We start from the raw sequence: 19,188 nt of genomic DNA on the forward strand, positions 1-19,188 counted from the left end.
TTAATAAGCAGTTTTTAAATTGAAAACGTATGAAGAAGACGCTTTATTCAGTGTTACATATACATACTGTACTCACCAAAGTAATCACTGACATCGCTATACGGGTTGGACATCGTTCGAAACATAGCTTCGTGGTGCAGAAGAATTGTACGTATACAGCATGGCATTTATTTATATAAATGTTTGCGACGATTCAATTAAGTCTCAACAAAACAGGAAACAGTTTACGTTTGGGTGCTATTATAGTTCTATACACATCAAATACATTATGGCGTTTGTTATCGATCTTGATGATCTGAATGAAACACGGCAAGATTTTAAGGCCGGCAAACAAGCACATCTTATTTATTATTAGGACAGCTATAAACGAATGACATGCAGGATCATGTTTTAAAGTGATTTCACAGTTCTAGCTTTTATTCTGAGCAAATGCTGCATGAATGCCCTCTAATGCTGCATGTAATTTATGCTTCTGTCTGTCTGACTAAAATTATTTTGAATAGTTTATTTAGGATTGTATAACATTCATCCATTGATTGGTCACTGTACGACGGTCTAAAAAGGCTGTCATTTCAGTTTCAGCTATAGCTTTGTCAATGCGGTGATTCTGTAAGATTTTAAGTTACAAACGTATTAATTTCAAGATCTACCGTTTTGCGTTCCACAAGGTAGAACACGAGATATCCGTGCTTTTCATGGTTTAATAACTTAACTCAAATAAATAAATTGGATATAGGATAAAGCCTGGTTTTCATATGTCCTAATTTATCGGCGATATTCTACGATCTAATATGAGCATTTTCAAGCGACTGATAAAACCACTATCCGGTGGATAGTGCTATATCCGCAATTCATACAAAGTTGTTAACTTTTATAATTGCTTATGAGTTGAAATATATAAAGAAAATACTTGCAGAGCCTTCTGAAGCAAATAACAAGCTGTATTCCAGCTACCCTGTTTTTCCAATTTGAAATGAAAATTATTTCAGTCAAATAGCTATAGCATCGAATAACCTGTGTGACCTGATCTGGCTTTTTTGTTACTAGATTTGGTCAGATACACAATAATAACATAATTTATACCAGGGCGGACTACATTACCCGGACAGGTGGTTTTGGTTGAAATTTGCATATTCACATTGTCTATAACCATATATATATATATATATATATATATATATATATATATATATATATATATATATTAATATATATATACAACACGTGTAAAACAATGTGCCCTCCCGGCTATCACCAGAGCGCAATGGTGACTTCCTGCACTTGGGACAATATATATAAGGTGTGTTTGTTCTTCTGCACAAGTATGACCAACCAGGCAAGCAGAAAATTCTACTTGACCGCGGTGGGAATCGAACCCGCGACCTTCGCATTTCCAGAACGATGCTCTACCGTCTGAGCTACCAGGCCAAGTTGGGAACGACTGTGATTTTACTTAAGTTGTTATTGACAATGCGGAGTTTCGTCCTTTTACATGTCGTTATGCAGTTACTTCTGCAAATGTTGATATATTTGTACTTTTGCTCTTAATTGAGCCATGTGTTCACTTGTGGATATATAGCAGGTCGCGGGTTCGATTCCCACCGCGGTCAAGCAGAATTTTCTGCTTGCCCGGTTGGTCATACTTGTGTAGAAGAACAAACACACCTTACAAATATATATCCACAAGTGAACACATGGCTCAATTAAGCGCAAAAGTACAAATATATATAAATATATTTTTATTTACAAGATATATAATATATAACAATATATTTTTATTTAAAGAATTTTATTTACTACAGAACTGTTTCGTATGACAAGCGTTGAGCTTGCCACACTCATCAGGTAAAAAATATAATATGATTATAACAGCACAGCGACTATATAAAAGGACAAATTCACAATAATATAGCTAATATAATTTCATTGTTTTAGTTTACTTACTCAGGAGATGAGGGGGTTTGTCGTCTTAACTGGTGCGCTTTTTTTTCTAAATCACTTTATGCCACATCAATGTCAAGGTAAATAATTATTGAATACAAAGATAAGAGGCTGGCTTCGGTCTACGGTTACGAGTATAAGATTTTCCTTTTTCAAGGGTGGAGAAAATTGGAAAAACAGGAGAAACGTTAGACCCGCGCCCCAAATTGTCGACTTATATACAGTACTGTTAAAAAATTGCCTAACAAAAAGCGCGGTCAACCTGATCAAACCTCGGTATGATTACGGTTGAACCGTGATGGGACGGGGGTTTAACCTTGGCCGGCTAACTCAGACTGACAGACATTTTCTTAAGAGTTTTGGATATGATTATTGTGTTGTCGTTCACAGTTGTTTATAACATTCCGTTCGAAGCGAACGACAACCGTGATCGCAAACTTTTGCCTTTTATATAATTATATTAAATATGTGGACACGATGAAATTAATTGAGTGAAATCACAGTTAATAGAATATACATGGTTTGGAGACTACATAAAAGTACAATAAAACTCATTATCTATGTCGGGGAACATTTATGCAAAAAATTGTTCCTTATTCGTCACGTGTCTATTGTATTTTGAACAAATAAACCAATAGCAAGGTCTGAATTAACATGTTGTTCAAGTCACGGTTGAGGAGCTAAACCAAGCCATTGCTATTGGTTAGTTGGGCTAAAATACAATAGACATGTGACGGATAAGGAACCATTTTTTGCATAAACCTGGACAATAACATAGATAATGAGTTGTATTGTACTTCCATCTAGTCTCCAAACCATGTATATTCTAATAACTGTGGTGAAATTTAGTAAATTAAACAAATGAGGTTTTGATTGTTTACGTTTTTGTCGCCATTGCTGAGTCTGACTACTGAATGATAATACGACCGAACGCTGCTTTTTGTAAAAAAATAAATACGTTATTTACCTTTTTGGTCGCTCCCAATAGAAAAATATCTATGCGGACCTCGCAGGCGGAAATTAACATGCTCATTTACTGTTACGTTGTGCCTAATTATGCACTGTTTTCGAACCCATCGCAGGCGTAAATACTAGAATGAGATAAATGCCTAGCTACCAGCTAAAAATTGTTGTTTGTTATTTCAGTCACGAATATTTTATACAGAATTAGATATCATATAATTTATTTACATATATATTCACATCTGCCCATGCACTTTCTATAGCACCGGTGCATGTCACTCAGATTAAAAGGGCCAAGGAGTCAAAATGTTACTGGCCGCGTTGAAGTATTCTACAATGGAGTTTGGGGAACCATATGTGATGATACATGGGATTCCATGGATGCAAGGGTTGTGTGTCGTCAACTTGGCTATCCAGGTGGTAGGGCCTTTCAAGGCAGCCAGGTTCCTTCTGGTTCTGGACGGATATGGCTGGATGACGTTGCTTGTACAGGAACAGAACGGAATATAGCAAATTGCTCTCATCGTGGTTGGGGTGTTCATGATTGCAGGCATTCCGAAGATGCCGGAGTTGAATGTAATACCACAGGTAGAAGTTATAATAAAAATCATTTGAGACCAAAAATCCCAATTTCATTTAACATTTGATTTCTTGGATTAGGTCAACAATAGGTCAAAATTATTTTTGTCATCGTTATTGATTCTCGACAGTTTCCGTTATTCTCTGAATATTATACGTACACCAAGGATATTTCCATTTAATCTTGTGTTATTTGAGTTGAAAACCCCAACATTATTGCAGAATTTTCCTGACGATGTATATTGAAAACATTTTCAGTGTTTCTATCAATTATAGAAACACACGTGAAGTTTGGGAGAACGAGAAATTATCAGTGGGAAATCATAACTATGTAGAAACACAGGAAATTTTTTTTTATCTCTTTTATAATATGACTGAATAAAAAGATTTTGTACAAATTATATTACGCAGATTGTACACATTATAATTCGATTTATTTATAAATGCTCATTACATTACCTCGTTTGTCAAATTCGGCCGTAAAGTTCCCGTGTTTCTATACAGTTATAGAAACATGCTTCTCGACCAATCAGCACGCACGTACTATAAGTTTTATATTATAAAGGATATTACACGGTTGCCAGTGAATCTGGATTTTATGTTCGAGTGGCAAAAACAATATCTCACGAGTGAGTGCAGTGAACGAGTGAGACTGCTTCAGTTTTACACGAGCCATATCTTCCAGCGAACCGTGTAATGTTCTATTTATTATATGCACTAAAGGCCATGTTACACGGTGCAATTTTCTTGCAACTTGCAATGCAATTCTACTTCTAAGAGATGTAAATTAGTGAAGAGTCTTGCAGAAGAAAAATGCACGAAGTGTAATAAACACAAAAGTTTCTTTGTTCCCAAATATACATCTCTCAAAAGTAGAATTGCATTGCAAGTTGCAAGAAAAATTGCACCGTGTAACAGGTGAAAATACACACAAAGACGACAAGTATGGCGCCACGAAAGACCATTAAAAAAGCGAATATTGATTAAACTATAGCCTAAACATAAATATGGAATAAATTTTACCTATCTAAAGATATCTTTTAAGTGTTTTTCTGCATATTTTAAGCGTTAATTTTGTTTTATATACCAAACTGAAGACAATTTGTATTTTCACAACCACAACAGAAAATAGCAGGAAATTTTGAAAAAACGTGATATACGGAAAATACGCGCATGCACGTAATCCCGGATGTAGTGCCGCATGAGTTTTACGCGGGTGTTTTAGTTTTCAGTTAATCACCCCAATCCATATACAAAAAAACAATATTATACTACCGTGTAGTCTTTAACGTTCCGTGTACATGCAAGGATGTATTTCACTGGTACGACAGTAAATCGCTTCTGAATTAAGGGCTGATTACAGGGTGTGTTTTAATCAGCCCGGGCTCAGTTTCAGCCCGGCAAACAGGGGACAAAGTATTTTTCAATTACATGGCAAGTTTTAACCAGGGCTGTGTTATGACACGTCAGAATTATTTTAAGAGCACGGGCTGAGTTTGTTAAGGCTGGTAGTACTGACCTATCTCGATTCTTCGAGCTCTTTAAATTCCCGAATGACAATAACTTAACCTTTAAGGGACTATGACTGCACATAAAAATTAAATAAACAAACGAAAAAGCATTCTCAAGGCGAATTTTTCTGTCCGGGTTTATTTTTTAAACCCGGACAGAAATTTATTTTCGATTACAAGACAACAACACCAAGTTTCACCTCGGTTGAAACTCAGCCCGGGCTGAAAACACTCCATGTGATCAGCCTCTAATATAGCTACGAGCTTGCAGAATACTACTGTTTCGTACGTATTTGACTGAATTACGTATACTTTCATGCAGTCAGGGTGAGTGACCTCGGGTATCTGAGTGGGGTACGGGGGCAAATATTCATTATTCATTGTTAACTTCTTTGGAAATTGATTTCTTTTACGGTATGCTTACATGAATTTCCTTTTAATTACATACGTATTCAAACGTTTACTTTTATAGCTATAACTGTGTAACTCAGGGTACAAAGAGCATCAGGTGCAAGTCTTATTGGTCGTATTGAGGTTTTCTATTATGGAGCTTGGGGAACTATCTGTGGCGATGCATGGGACACGAGAGATGCTAGGGTTGTATGTCATCAACTTGGTTATCGAGATGGTAGGGCCCTTCATGGGAGCCAGATTCGATCTGGTTCAGGACAGATATGGTTAGATGACGTCGATTGTACGGGAGCAGAGGGAAGTGTTGCAAGATGTTCCCATAGAGGATGGGGTGTTCATGATTGCTCACATAATAGCGACGCCGGAGTTGAATGTAGTACAAAAGATAAGAGTAATAAAAGCACCCAAAAAACCTAGCACCGTTTTAAAGCACCTAATAGACCTGCATGGCTGCTAGCTAAGTTAGCTAGCTAATCATTGCTCTTCGATATTCGAATAACCAGTGTCTCAATCTAGCATATCATTAAAACCGCACATTTAATAATCTTGCACATTTTATTACAGCTTTAACCAAGATACTCCGGTTACAAGGACCATTAAGTAAAGATGGTATTGGACGTGTTGAAGTATTTCACAATGGAAGTTGGGGAACAATTTGTGATGATTACTGGGATTTTAAAGATGCTAGGGTTGTATGTCGACAACTTGGTTATCCAGATGCTTTAAACTACTTTAAAAAAGGGAGCTCGAGCCATGTTCTTCCTGGTTCTGGACAGATATGGTTGGATGATGTTCGTTGTACTGGAAAAGAACAAGGAATAGCAAGTTGCTCTCATCGTCGTTGGGGTGTTCATAATTGCGTACATTCCGAAGATGCCGGAGTGGAGTGCAAAGGAACAGGTACAAGTTATCGGATAAATCGATATTGGTAATCGTTTTTAAAAGTAGGAAAATTTGCCGGTATTGAAATTTTAATGTTCGATAAGCTTCTGTTATAAATTTTCATGTTTAAATATGAAATACTACACCACAATAAAATTCGGTTAAAACTAGATGCTGCAAGCCAAAAATATTTAAAGAGTACGTGTTGCAAAAGCAATATTTAGCGGTGAAAGGGGTATTCCCAATATCTCCACACCATTTTGCAATAAATTTCGTTGTAAACTAGAGGTTTTTTTAAACGCATCAAGTTTCATCGCATGAAGTGAAATGAAAATAACTGGAACGTTATATACCTTCTAACCGAAAGTCAATCTAAGTCACTCACAGTCTTTACATGCAACAACAAAACAAAATATTTTGTTTTGATTTCGTAAATCTAATATAAACGCCCGAAGAGAGACAAATAACTTATTTTGAGTTAGTAATCCCAGCCGGCTGAGACATTCTTGATGTTAGTAGAACGACTTTATGGAGCTATTTTTGGAAACGCGGAGTAAGACGGTTCTTTGCTTGGAAAAAGCGTAGACCCTAGCTTGACAGTTCAGGAAGATTTGTTTCACTCTATAGTACCATTTTTGTGCCATCTAGTGACTTAGAATTAAATAAAAATAAACTTATAATATTAATCAATGTCATCATTTCGTGATGAAATTTTAGCTTTTAGCATGTCTGTTTCGTACAAAATATTCTTATCAACACTGCGCATCGGCAACTTGTTCCGTTAATAGATTTTGGTCAGAGGATTTTGGTAATATTATCATTATTGTTACTATTATAAACAAGTAGATAACATTTTGGCTTAAGCGATCACAATTAAAGAAAAGAAAATCCAGTGTAAATTTTAGCTCAATCGAAAAATCAGCCAATAGATTGCCATGTTCATAAATCATTCCAATAACCATAGTGGGTTATCATGGAGTAGAAAATTGAATAAAAACATGATTGTCATTCAATTATGTTTGCCCCATGCAGACTACCAGTGTAACTTTCCTGAATTTAAGGAGATAATCAATTTTTAAAATGTTCACCATCCTTGGTAGTTCATTAAGCAACAACAAAGATTGGCCGGGTAATCTTCACAGAACTGAATACAATTCATTACCAATGTTAATACTTTGAATTAGATTTGTTGGGCTTATCATTCATGTATCACTTAACTTGTATATTAAAGCACGCAAACTCATAGGCACACATTGCTTCCCTGCATTTTGACCAAATACAACATTACCTTTACTGTATGGTGCACAGATAATTTTATTACAGGACCTGGATTATTTCAATGTCTTTACATCGTCTAAGCTTGCAACAATTTATCCTATGATTTAAAAATATTAAAACGGTTAAATTGAAGAGTTACCCCGTTAGTAGAAATTTCATACCATGCAACTCAACTGCTTTGATAAAAGAAAAAACATCACACTCTTCATCACTTGCCATATGTATTCATTAGCATCAAATGTCGTACTTATAAATAGAAATTAATAAGGTTTACTCACTCCGCTAAAGTTTATCAACGCCATTTTTAACTATGTTTTGAGAAGTTAACGCATAGGTAGCTCAATGGCGAATTGTTTTATTTGAAGTAAAATGTGCACGTTGTGATACTACCATGATATTTTGTGATCCCGACATGGACAGCCATTTTCACATAAGAGCAAATGCAGACTGTTTTTAAGCCTTAAGGCGCCAGCACCCGTCTTCAAACATTTGCAACGGAGTAGAAATTGGTAAATTTAGCAGCAATGATTCTTTACATTAAATTTGAAAGCAATCATACTTGATTGATTATCAAAATCTTAGGAAGCGAACTTTTACGCTTAATTAGTGTCTTTCGACACAACAGTAGGAACAGCCAAAAAATTAAATTTACATAGGTGCAACCAAAAATACGCTATTTCAAATGAACTTATCATTTGAAGCATTTCGGTGTTTCTTACATCGACATCGGTGAAAGCAATCAAATTATCAAAAGATATGTTGGATTGAAGATCGGAATTTCAGGTTTCTTCTTTACAGTCAGCAGTACACGTTCACTTTTCAATGACGCCCGCGCTCTCGTCTGGCGACCAATTGCGCATTCCAGTGAACTGAAATAAAACTGGAACGCTCACTCTGCCGGAAGTTTGAAGCCAAGATGGCGGATCATGAAGCCTTTCTTGTAGGTATGATCCAGATCCAGGTATGATGTCGGGAATTCTGATTTTTCCTTTGAAGTTTCCGCGCCAGAGGCCTGGATCATACCTACAAGAAAGGCATCATGATCCGCCATCTTGGCTTCACTCATCAATGAGGGAAAGTCATAGAGTGAGCGTTCCAGTTTTATTTGAGTTCACTGGCGCATTCCAATTTATTTCAAATAACAATGGCGCACGATTGTTGTCCTCGCAGTCACTCTTCAATGACCCGGCAATCTCGTTTCGCGACCAATTTGTTCAGGTTGGGACTTTTTGCAGCAGGATGGCGCAATGGTGTTGTATTCGCAGTCATTTTTCACGCGAGCAATCATCCAAGTTGGAACTTTTCGCAGCAGTGGCGCAAGAGTGTTATGTATTCGCAGTTATTTATCTATAGCACTCTCTATTCGCGGTCAACTGCGCATTCCAACTTCCATCATGATAATTGTACATGTACTGTTAAGGGATAAACCAAAATCCCCTGTCGCCAAACCCGTTATACTATACCATCCCTTATCAGTCATGCGTATATATAAAGAGGCAAAGGGCTAGCATTCGCATAATAATGACCTGGCGCATCATATTGTTGGTATAGGCTTCTTCAAAAATTTGGCGCTAATACTGTATGTAGATCGTGCACAATGCACTACTATGCCAGGCCATTTTCTAGGGTGCTGGACAGTATTATTCTAATTCATCCTATAAAGACCTCTAGCAACACCATGGAATGACTAATACTAGGAATGTGTGTTTTATATGGGGGGGGGGGGTAAATCATAACTGTGGATGTGGATATTATATGTACGGATAAATGATTTGTGGTGCTAGGTCACTACTGTTCCATCCAATAGGGTGCTTGATCTAGGGTGCTTGACCATTAGTATTCCATTGAATGTTATAATTAACTATTATTATATATACTTGCAATGTTTAGTTGCTGAAATGACATTACTGGGGAACCAGTTAAAGGTTTGTCAAAATTGTCTAAAAGTTCTGAGTTTCTACCCGTCTTAAATCAAGCTCCGGAAATGCAATATGTAAAAAAGAAGTTGCTTTAATTTCAAATTTTGTCTCGTGTCTTTAATAATTCTATAATCATTAAGAGAAAGAGAAACTTTTACAGGTTTTATTACACTTAGGTATATACACTTAGGTATAAAGATGAGTAAATATTAACCTAGGCTAGTTGTACAGTTCCTAAAAATAAAGTTGCTTCATGACAATTATTGATAGCAAAAACGTCATATTCTACCTTCATGAACCATTGAGTATGAATGATTGGCAATTTAGAATTATTGTATGATAAACTAGTATTCATCGTTTAAATGCAATCAGGAAATATGGTCATTTGTATGCGTGTAATGTACTACCATGTGTTTTGAGTTTTGAAATTAAAAACCACAGTCCAGTGCTCTAAGCTTTGCCTTAATATACCTGGTTGAACATTTCACAGAAGGTATTCTTTCACAGAAGGTATATTGTTTCCTTTTGCTGTGTAGTGCATACACCGCATGCAGTTATATGCAAATTAAAGCAAAATCTTATGTAATTTTCACATTGAAACACCCGATTTCATAGCTTGTGGGCCTGGTGCATCTTCACAGAACACAATCACCAATAAACAAATGCACGAAATATTAGTAAATATTGTTATGTACGAACTAAACCAGGTCCTCTTTGTTGTCTCCAAACAGACTTTGGGATGTACGTTTCCGCAGCAAAATTTCTCGCCAGGCAGAAGCTTGTGTTGTTCAGTTCGTTTAGTAGTTTCTCAGTTGAACGCTTTGCTGAGGCGTCTATTCGCTTCTTCAAATCGGCCTCGATAGTTTCCAATCGTCTTTCTCCAAAGCACATCTCACGGTGTTGTATTCACATGTTTAATAAATAGTTTTATTATAAAATTTTTCTTTCCGACTGAATTCGGGTATCGAGAACGTGCAAAAAGAGAGACAGCTAATTTGATGACGTTGCGAGCAAAACTCTTGCATAAGACTGCTTTTCTAAGCGCTCACCTTCGAAGGCCTGCAAAACATCTCCCAGTGACATCATCCCAATACTATGCACGATTGATTTCAGCAACTGGACTGCTTTTTTTTTCAGGGAATTTTCTGGGCAATTTTTACCTTTGTTGCGTGATCGCTATGATGACCCCTAGATCTGCCCGAGTACTATAAAAATAAGCACACGAAGTGAAGTAAAATTAACTGAAAAAGAAATTCTCTTAGTTCTGTTCTTAACTGAGCCATTCGTAATGGAACTCATCAGTTTAATTCATTTGTGTGCTTTTTTTGAACCCTTAAGAGATGTATTTTCAAATCTTAGAGGCGAAATTAATTGCGCAGACATTGAAGTTCCAATGTATGATCTCGTGCATACAAATTATGGAATTTGCAGCCTATGTACATCATGTATATAATTATATGTTCTTCGGGATTCTTTTTAGATTTTATAATCGCGCCTGTGTTGCTCAGGTTACAAGGACCATTGAGTGGAAAGGGTGCCGGTCGTGTTGAAGTATTTTACAATAAACAGTGGGGAACAATCTGTAATTATTCATGGGGATTCAGAGATGCTAGGGTTGTATGTCGTCAACTTGGTTATCCAGATGTTGTTAGGAATCTTCGAGCGGCCGAGTTTTTATCTGGTTTTGGACAGATATGGTTATCTTCCGTTTCTTGTACTGGAAAAGAGCAAAATGTGACGAGTTGTTCCCATGATCCTTGGGGATTTCATTCTTGCTCTCATTCTAATGATGTTGGAGTAGAATGTTCCACAACAGGTCAAGTTACTTCTAACGTACCATTAATGTAATGCGGAAGAAAGGACCAAAGATTTTTAAAAAAATGAATTATTATACTATGTATTTAGAGGTAAAAATCGTTCTCACTGGGTAAATTAACTTCATGCAATTTGATTGCGCCTTCGATTTTTTACACGTGAAAAAATGCCATAAAAGCTTTTGATTGGACGTACGATATTCTTCACACGTGAAACAATCAGATTGTGGCGGCAATATGTTTAATCTTTTTCAAAATATTTCCAAATATAGGAGTTCAAAACACATTTCTGAAATTCAATACATCCTCACATCTGGGATATTATCAAATTTTTCGAAAGAATATCTAAATTCCATTGAACAAAATTACAAAGAAACTGAACTGTAAAGGTCTGTTCACACGATCCAATTCACTTCTGATAAATGTTTAATAGTTTGTGGACTTGCAATAAATATGGGCGGCAACCCCCCTGAAGGCAATTCAGTACTGCTTTATCGATAATAAACTACATCCCATACGTCAGAAGTGAATTGGATCCAACAAAGTTGGATCGTGTGAACAGACCTTAATACGTATCAAGGTGATCTGAATCGAAAATTTCAGCCAATCAGAGCAAAATCGGGCCTTGTCAATTAAAAATCCATACCGAGCTGCCTCGCGCGCTGTAAAAACAAGGAAGGCGAAAAGCGTCGAAAAACGTGTTGCTCTTCTTCGCGGTTACTTGTTATAGTTTGACACTTTAAATGGAAAACCTTTTTTTTCAACAGCTCACGAATTCGCGTCACAATACCTAAATGACCGGTCGGTAAAAGTTTTGGGGGGCAATATTTCGTGCAGCGAAAGCATTTGTATTTTCTCAAGTATTGTAGCGGCTCCTTCAAAAGTGGGAAGTCCTTTCAGTTTGAAATTAAATATTGGCTAGGCCTGCTACCGAAAGTTGTTTTAAATCTGAGATGCGAAATAAACATGAAGCATGTGAGAAACATGAACATAAACAAAATTTAAAATTGGAAATATTTACTGAAATAACAAAAAATATACATAGCCAATATTAAATAAAGATATAAAGATGTGTGAAATTACCTTCTTTACTCGGTTAATTTTAGGTATCTTTTTGCCCGTTTTGGCAAAAAATGCTATGGAATACCAGACCGAATGCACGACTACAAAATGAAATGCCCGTAAAACCCAAACAAATGAAACATTGCTTTTCTAGTACATTTTTTCCCTCTGCATGTGAAGTTCAATAAAATGTCATATTCCATCAATCTTTTACCCTAATGCTCCTGCGAATCATACGCGCTCGTCAATGCACGAAGAAATTTATATTTAATGTTATTTCAAATTTTAAAATGAAAATGTTTAAACGAAATCCCGGTTAAGTAAAAGAACTGCATTCATAACTATACAAGTAAGTAAAAAATAGCGAAACGAATACCTAGCTACCAGTTCGAAAAAATTGCTATTTGTTATTTGAGTGACCAGTTCTTAGCTATATAGTTATGGTGTCATTCAGGAACATATCCAATCGTCCATGTTCACTTTTTTTTGCAGGAATTACAGTGTCACTTAGATTACAAGGGCCTTCAACTGGAAATGGTACTGGGCGTATTGAGGTATTCTACAATGGAACTTGGGGAACTATCTGTGGTGACAGCTGGGATATCAGGGATGCTCAGGTTGTTTGTCGTCAACTTGGTCACCCGGATGCCGCCAGATCCCTTCAGAAGCCCATGGTTCATGCTGGCTCTGGACAGATATGGTTAGATGATGTCGAATGCACCGGAACAGAGCAGACTATAGTAAGCTGTAGTCATGGAGGTTGGGGTATTCATAATTGCCAACATTTCGAAGATGCTGGAGTTGAATGCATTTTGGCAGGTAAAAGTTATCAGATAAGTCTTTATAATATCATGATCAGCTCGGGTTCTATTGTTTAGAGCGGGCCTTTAACTCCTAATTCGCCCGCTTCCGTAAGCATGAGCAAGCATGCAAGCAATGAGATGCACACATATGAATTTTATTTAACAATACATAAAACCAATTATACGCTACGTCACCCTCGCTGAACATGATATTACAAACTAATATCATGACATGAGGAAAATTAGTGATTAAATGCCCCCTCAGGCTCGGGAGGTTTGTGTAATTACACAAACCTCCCTCGCCTTCGGACGATAATAACGTTTTTATTAATATAATAAGGAGATATCCGTCTATTAAAGCTCAATAGTGGGCTTCACAAATGATTACCTAAATATGGAAGGCTACATGACTATGAAATTGTTTTAAAGTTCAGTACAAGAATATTTTGCTCAATTAGGCGGGCAGGGTGTACTTGAAGACGCAAATCGGAAGTCGGCACACGAATTAGTAACAGTTTCTTTAAAATAATTACGGTTTTAAATAGCTAAAACTTCTCTACTTCATTCAAATAGAAAAAATAGATTTATAAATGTCGACAATGGGACTGACTCGTTCACAAGCAGTTTAAGCCCCGTTTACACTGCACGGTGAGGATAAAACTGGCACCCGTACCATTTTTATCCGTGCTTGGACTATTTATTTAAGTAGGCTTGTTAGTCCAAAGCCCCGTTTACACTACACTCGATTTATTGGCCCGGCGCGACTAAAGTGGGTACCCGTACCAATTTCATCTGTGCTCAGCCTTTGTTTTGATAGCCTGAACACTAATAAAATTTGGTACGGGTACGTCTCTCCAAACGTAGCGTATCTGGTTATCTTAGGTGGTCCACTACAAATTTTTTTTCAGGTAATTTTTAAAAATATAAAAATGTTATGCCATATTACAAGTAGACCAGACACACCCAATGGTGGAAAATAGACGAATTTTTTATACACGATAACTTACAAGGTTTTAAATATTTTGTCTCGGAGCTGAATTTCGAATAAATAGAACATTACATTTAAATGGCTGACGTCTTACTGAAATGCAAATTTCATACACAGCCATTCAGAAAGTTGCGGATGAACGGTTTACACTCATTTAGATTTCGCGCATGCGCATAACTAACAAAAACATCCAACGTCCATGACATAGAATTTTGACAGCTTTGGATTCCACTATCTTCTGCCACAATGACCGGATGTAATTCCTGATCTCCGGTCGGAATTATTACCATCGCAACGGCGAGGGATTATTTTTTGAGTTATCGTGCACGAAAGTTATGGGAATGAGAATTTTAGTTCTAGTTTAGTTTTTTTAATTTTAGTTTTAGTTTACGCATAATTTTATCTTTATAAATTTTAGAGAACAATACAATCGAACAATGAAACAATATAATAAGAAAATCGACCCCTTTTGTCTGTTCGGGGGTAAGACCCTAATTAAAAAAACTTTTTGTAAACTTCTTTGTATATATTTCAGAGAAAAAAAATACTCAGGATCGCTTAGGGATCATTTAAGTTTGCATCCTTAGAAGTTTTGAAAATAGAATAAATCATATTTTTTGTAGTGGAAGGTTTCGTTTCCCGCCTTTCGGATTATGGTGTTAATTTTTAAGGCGGTAATTTTTAGTTTAGTGTTCATTTTCGAAAACGTCTTCCAGATGTTCAGTAAACGCCGCATCGCCTTTTTTTATTATAAAGCAAACAACGATAAAAATCGATTCATCTTTTTAAATAACAATTTAAATTCGGTCGGCAAAAGGAGGGCAGAGCAAAAATGGGGGCAGGATAACGGGAACCCGAAGTGCTCAAAAAGGCCCGAGGATGAGAAATTATTAGATAAGCATTTCAAAAAGGGTTTAATAATTAATAATTAATAATTCCTAGAACCATTATGATCAGGATTATTATCATAAACCTTTTTATGCCGTAAAGTACATATATGTGTAATTGTCTGAATTATTAATATTAAAAACTCTGTTAACAAAAAATAACCTATATTGTTTTGACATGGTATTCAGTTTTTTGGTTAAAAAGAGATCACCTTGAAAATAATATCATATGCATCATATTTCAGAGAAACCCAATGTAACAGTAAATTGCTCCAGTTTGATCATTGTAAATCTTGGGGATAACGTCACGTGTCTATGTGAAGGAAAAGGTGGTAGACCTGCGGCTAATGTGACATGGTATAAAGATGGTGTCCAGATTGGTGACAACAAAAAGGAACAAAACGTGTTGACTCTCAGTAATTTCGATGAAACACATGATGGAATATACAAATGTGTTGGCAAAAACTTTACTGTCACGGATGAAAAGTTTGTTCAGCTGATTTTGAACGGTAAATATTAAAAATTGCGCAAAGCGTGCATACAAAGATGATAAAAATATTGTTGTGAACACGCAGTCTGGAATATATTTTCCAACCAGGATCCACAAATATAACCATCTCACATAGGTAATATCTCTGGCATTCTAAAGCTATATATGTGCACAGGAGCGTCGTTTTCAAGCGTTTTTAAAATCGCTTTTAGCTATCTATTTTATTATTTAGACGCCCTGTTCACACGATACAAGGAAAAAATGCTTAATATGTTAAATTAGCTTCAACTTCTTTTGCAAATAGACCTTTTTCATAATGACGTCAAACGCGGAAAGTATGATGTTACACGACGTTTGATTGGCTCGATAGTTTTGTGGAGCCAATCAAATTTCGTGTAACATCTGACTTTCCGCGTTTGATGTCATTATAAGAAAGGTCTATTGACGGTGTTTTGAACCATTTTGGCATGAAAACGAATGAGAAAACTCTCGAAAACATTACCGTGTGCACATAGTCTTAAAATGTTATTTATTGCATTACACTTCAGAAAAACCGAATGTAACAGTCAATTGTTCGAATACGATCACGGTAAACATTGGTGACGACGTAAGGTGTCTTTGTGAAGGGAAAGGTGGACACCCGCCAGCTAATGTGACATGGTATAAAAAGGATGTCCAGATTAGTGACACAAAAAAGGAAGGAAATGTTCTGGTACTCAGTAATGTTGATAAAACTGATAATGGCACGTACGTATGTGTAGGGAAAAGCAACGATTTAAAAGATAAAACCTCAATTGAAGTAATTTGTCTCGGTAAGCATATTTAGTTTCATTTAATTACTTTATTAACTTTGCCGATCGCAAACAATTTGACATACAGTATATATGATGACACAAACAACTTGCAAGATAATCGCTACAACTACTCCACGTATCATTGTAGCAGAAATATACATTAGCTAATGCAGTATCGAACCCCTTGCCATTTCAAACCAAGCAAATCAAGCTTATTTTAGCTGCGGTTCTGCTTACAGAGGTTAAGAAAGGGTAAAAATTCAACTTTTAAAACAGTCAAATATTATTCTTCGAATATATACGCAGCGAATACTTGAGTCGACAGCAATGGCCGACACCTTCCGGCGCGATGCGAATTTTCGGTTATCAGAAGCATATAAATTTGATGTAGAAAAATTTGGAGTCTTTTGACGTCGGAGCAGCCAAAGAGCAGTATCGCTAAATAATTTACAAGAATATAACGATAGGTTAATATATAATATATACAGTAGGAGGCAAGAGTCCAGTGACTGCATTTCATTGTTTTAGCAGCATATATTAATATTCTACAGAAAACCTTACCGATAAGTGAACTAGAAAAAATTATATCAGTAAGCTGAAAAATACATGCTGTACAACAACTATGACATATTATGATAGTCATTTAACGTATGTTAATATGCAAACATGCATTACATGTCAATGCTTAGTATCCCTCTTTTTTGCTCTTGAAACGGCCTTTATTCTTGCTGGCATAGATTCCATAGGTTTTTTAATGTCGCACGTTCCATATCTTGCCAGCATTCGCCTCACGTCATCCTGGCTGGTGGGTCTGTGCCTCGCCCTTTTCCGGTTAAAACGGTCGTACAAGTGTTCCATATGTTTTACCTCAGGAATTTGAGGAGGAATAGCATGAGAACGAGATCACCAGAACGAGTTTGCTTCTAAAAGATTTCTGGCACACAGAAGATGTGCATGTGCATAGGGTGATTATTATGTACTTAGACGCGCGATTATCTTAGTTTGTACCAGATGAAATTCCATGTCCTTAAAGAATTGGATGATATTTTTCTTTAATTAGGCTCCTATTATATCTTTCAATATTGCCAAACCCAGCATGGCCGAAGCAGCTAAAAGTTTGCTTGAGTAGGATTTAGTTTCTTCAAACCTCCCCAAGGTTAGTTGCTACCACCTTTTGAAATTCTCACTTTTTCTGCGACCTTACGAGGAAAGAATCCTTCAATACTTAATGCAACTATTTGTCTTTGTGCACCATCACTTTGCCCTTTTCCCACCCATCTTGGCAGGGTAAAGGAATGAGAACTTTATTTTGTTATGATTTAGATCATTGGGACCAAAACAGTGTGCAATTAATATGGTTTACAGTACTGAAACACTAACACGCAAGTCTTAACTCGAATACGCTGCCAGGATTTAATAATGTAATTTTACAACGACTGGACTCAAACTTTTGCCCCCTACTGTATATTATTCACTTTACTACCTAAAAAGTATTTTAAGCCGTTTGGAAACAGTAACAGAAGCTACTTAAGGTCGATTTCCACTTACAGCGAAATCGTTCGCTAACGAAATATTAGCATATTTTCTTTTGAATTTAAACAGCATAAATAAATTAGTGCGACAGAGTGTTCTCAATTCAAAAGAAAATATGCAAATATTTCGCCAGGGAACGATTTCGCTGTAAGTAGAAATCCGCCTTTAGGCATCAATATTATTATTTTTGCGTTCTTTCAACATTGGACAAGATGCACCGTTATATTTTAGAAAAACCAAATATAACAATCAATTGCTCGAGTGCAATAACAGTAAATGTTGGTGACGATGTAACATGTCTTTGTGAGGGAAAAAACGGATACCCACCAGCTGATGTGACTTGGTATAAAAAAAACGTCCAGATTGGTGACACAAAGAAGGAAAAAAATGTTCTGGATTTGCGCAATGTTGACAGAACTAATAGGGGAACATACATATGCGAGTTGAAAAGCTTCACTTTCAGCACTAAGAACTCAATTCAAGTCAATTTTTATGGTAAGCATGTTATATTTAGTTTCATTTCTTAACCTTGCCAAGAAGGCTGAAGTAAACAATTAACACAGGTTAATTAAATTCATTTTCCAATTGCTAACCGAAACCAAGGGCTTAGATCCATACCCATACATGCACTCTGACTCAGCATGCCGTAATTAATGTTAATTACGTTTTTCATTTCATTTTTAGAAAACTTATACTCCAAAGAGGGTGATAATAAGACTGAATTGTATATGTTTTTCATTATGTTTGTGGCTGGAATTCTTGTTGGAATCTTTGTTGTATGTGCTGTGCTTTATTTCCGACGGCGATGGCTAAGAAAAGGGTCGGCGGAACCAGGTCCAGATGTTCAAGATCCAAATCAAGATCCAAATCAAGATCCAAATCAAGATCCAGTGTACGAAACGGTTGATCTCAAAAATGTGGCGCAGAATTATTATAAGTCAGGAAGTAGTGAAACAAACGATGGTTACTCAAATTATGCTGACCTAAGTAAAGCGAGTGATGGAGAAAGCACGTATGAATCTTATAATACCAATGTAGTATGAACACTGTCCCTCGGGCTATGGAAATATATTGAGCTTTCCAGACTATCAGCAGTTTGGATATAAAATTTCACTGTTAATATATCATTGGCATTTTCACTTCAAGATATTATTCATTTGCTTTTAAATCGTTACGTATAGTCATAATGTAAATTTGTATACTACGGTGACCTGCGATCGGCGATCCACGAAAAATGCGTGCCGGCACAAGTGCCCTAGCGACTAATTATAGTTTCCATGAAGAGATGTTGACATGCTATTCGAATAAAACGGAAGTCGCAGAACAGGTAAGA

General features: G+C 36.4%; 2 protein-coding genes and 1 non-coding gene across 3 annotated transcripts; 2 read left to right on the plus strand and 1 right to left on the minus strand.

Annotated features, from left to right (window-relative positions):
• Window positions 1–1,355: 1,355 nt before the first annotated feature.
• Window positions 1,356–1,428, minus strand: Trnas-gga. The gene has a single exon. It is a non-coding gene; the product is annotated as a tRNA-Ser (tRNA).
• Window positions 1,429–3,176: 1,748 nt separating this feature from the next.
• On the plus strand, window positions 3,177–6,406 carry LOC114529939 (neurotrypsin-like). Its single transcript, XM_028551506.1, has 4 exons — window positions 3,177–3,492; window positions 4,049–4,112; window positions 5,486–5,821; window positions 5,935–6,406. The coding sequence occupies exons 1-4, from the start codon at window positions 3,177–3,179 to the stop codon at window positions 6,335–6,337; spliced, it is 1,119 nt and encodes a 372-aa protein (XP_028407307.1). The 3' UTR covers window positions 6,338–6,406.
• Window positions 6,407–13,031: 6,625 nt separating this feature from the next.
• On the plus strand, window positions 13,032–18,898 carry LOC114529941 (scavenger receptor cysteine-rich type 1 protein M130-like). Its single transcript, XM_028551507.1, has 5 exons — window positions 13,032–13,179; window positions 15,284–15,547; window positions 16,077–16,340; window positions 18,087–18,350; window positions 18,540–18,898. Exons 1-5 carry the CDS (start codon window positions 13,032–13,034, stop codon window positions 18,896–18,898), a joined length of 1,299 nt encoding a protein of 432 aa, XP_028407308.1.
• The last annotated feature ends 290 nt before the right edge of the window (window positions 18,899–19,188 follow it).

Source organism: Dendronephthya gigantea, unplaced genomic scaffold, assembly GCF_004324835.1.
Source record: "Dendronephthya gigantea isolate DGI-Jeju-01 unplaced genomic scaffold, DenGig_1.0 000058F, whole genome shotgun sequence".
In the NCBI taxonomy this organism is placed as follows: Eukaryota; Metazoa; Cnidaria; class Anthozoa; order Malacalcyonacea; family Nephtheidae; genus Dendronephthya; species Dendronephthya gigantea.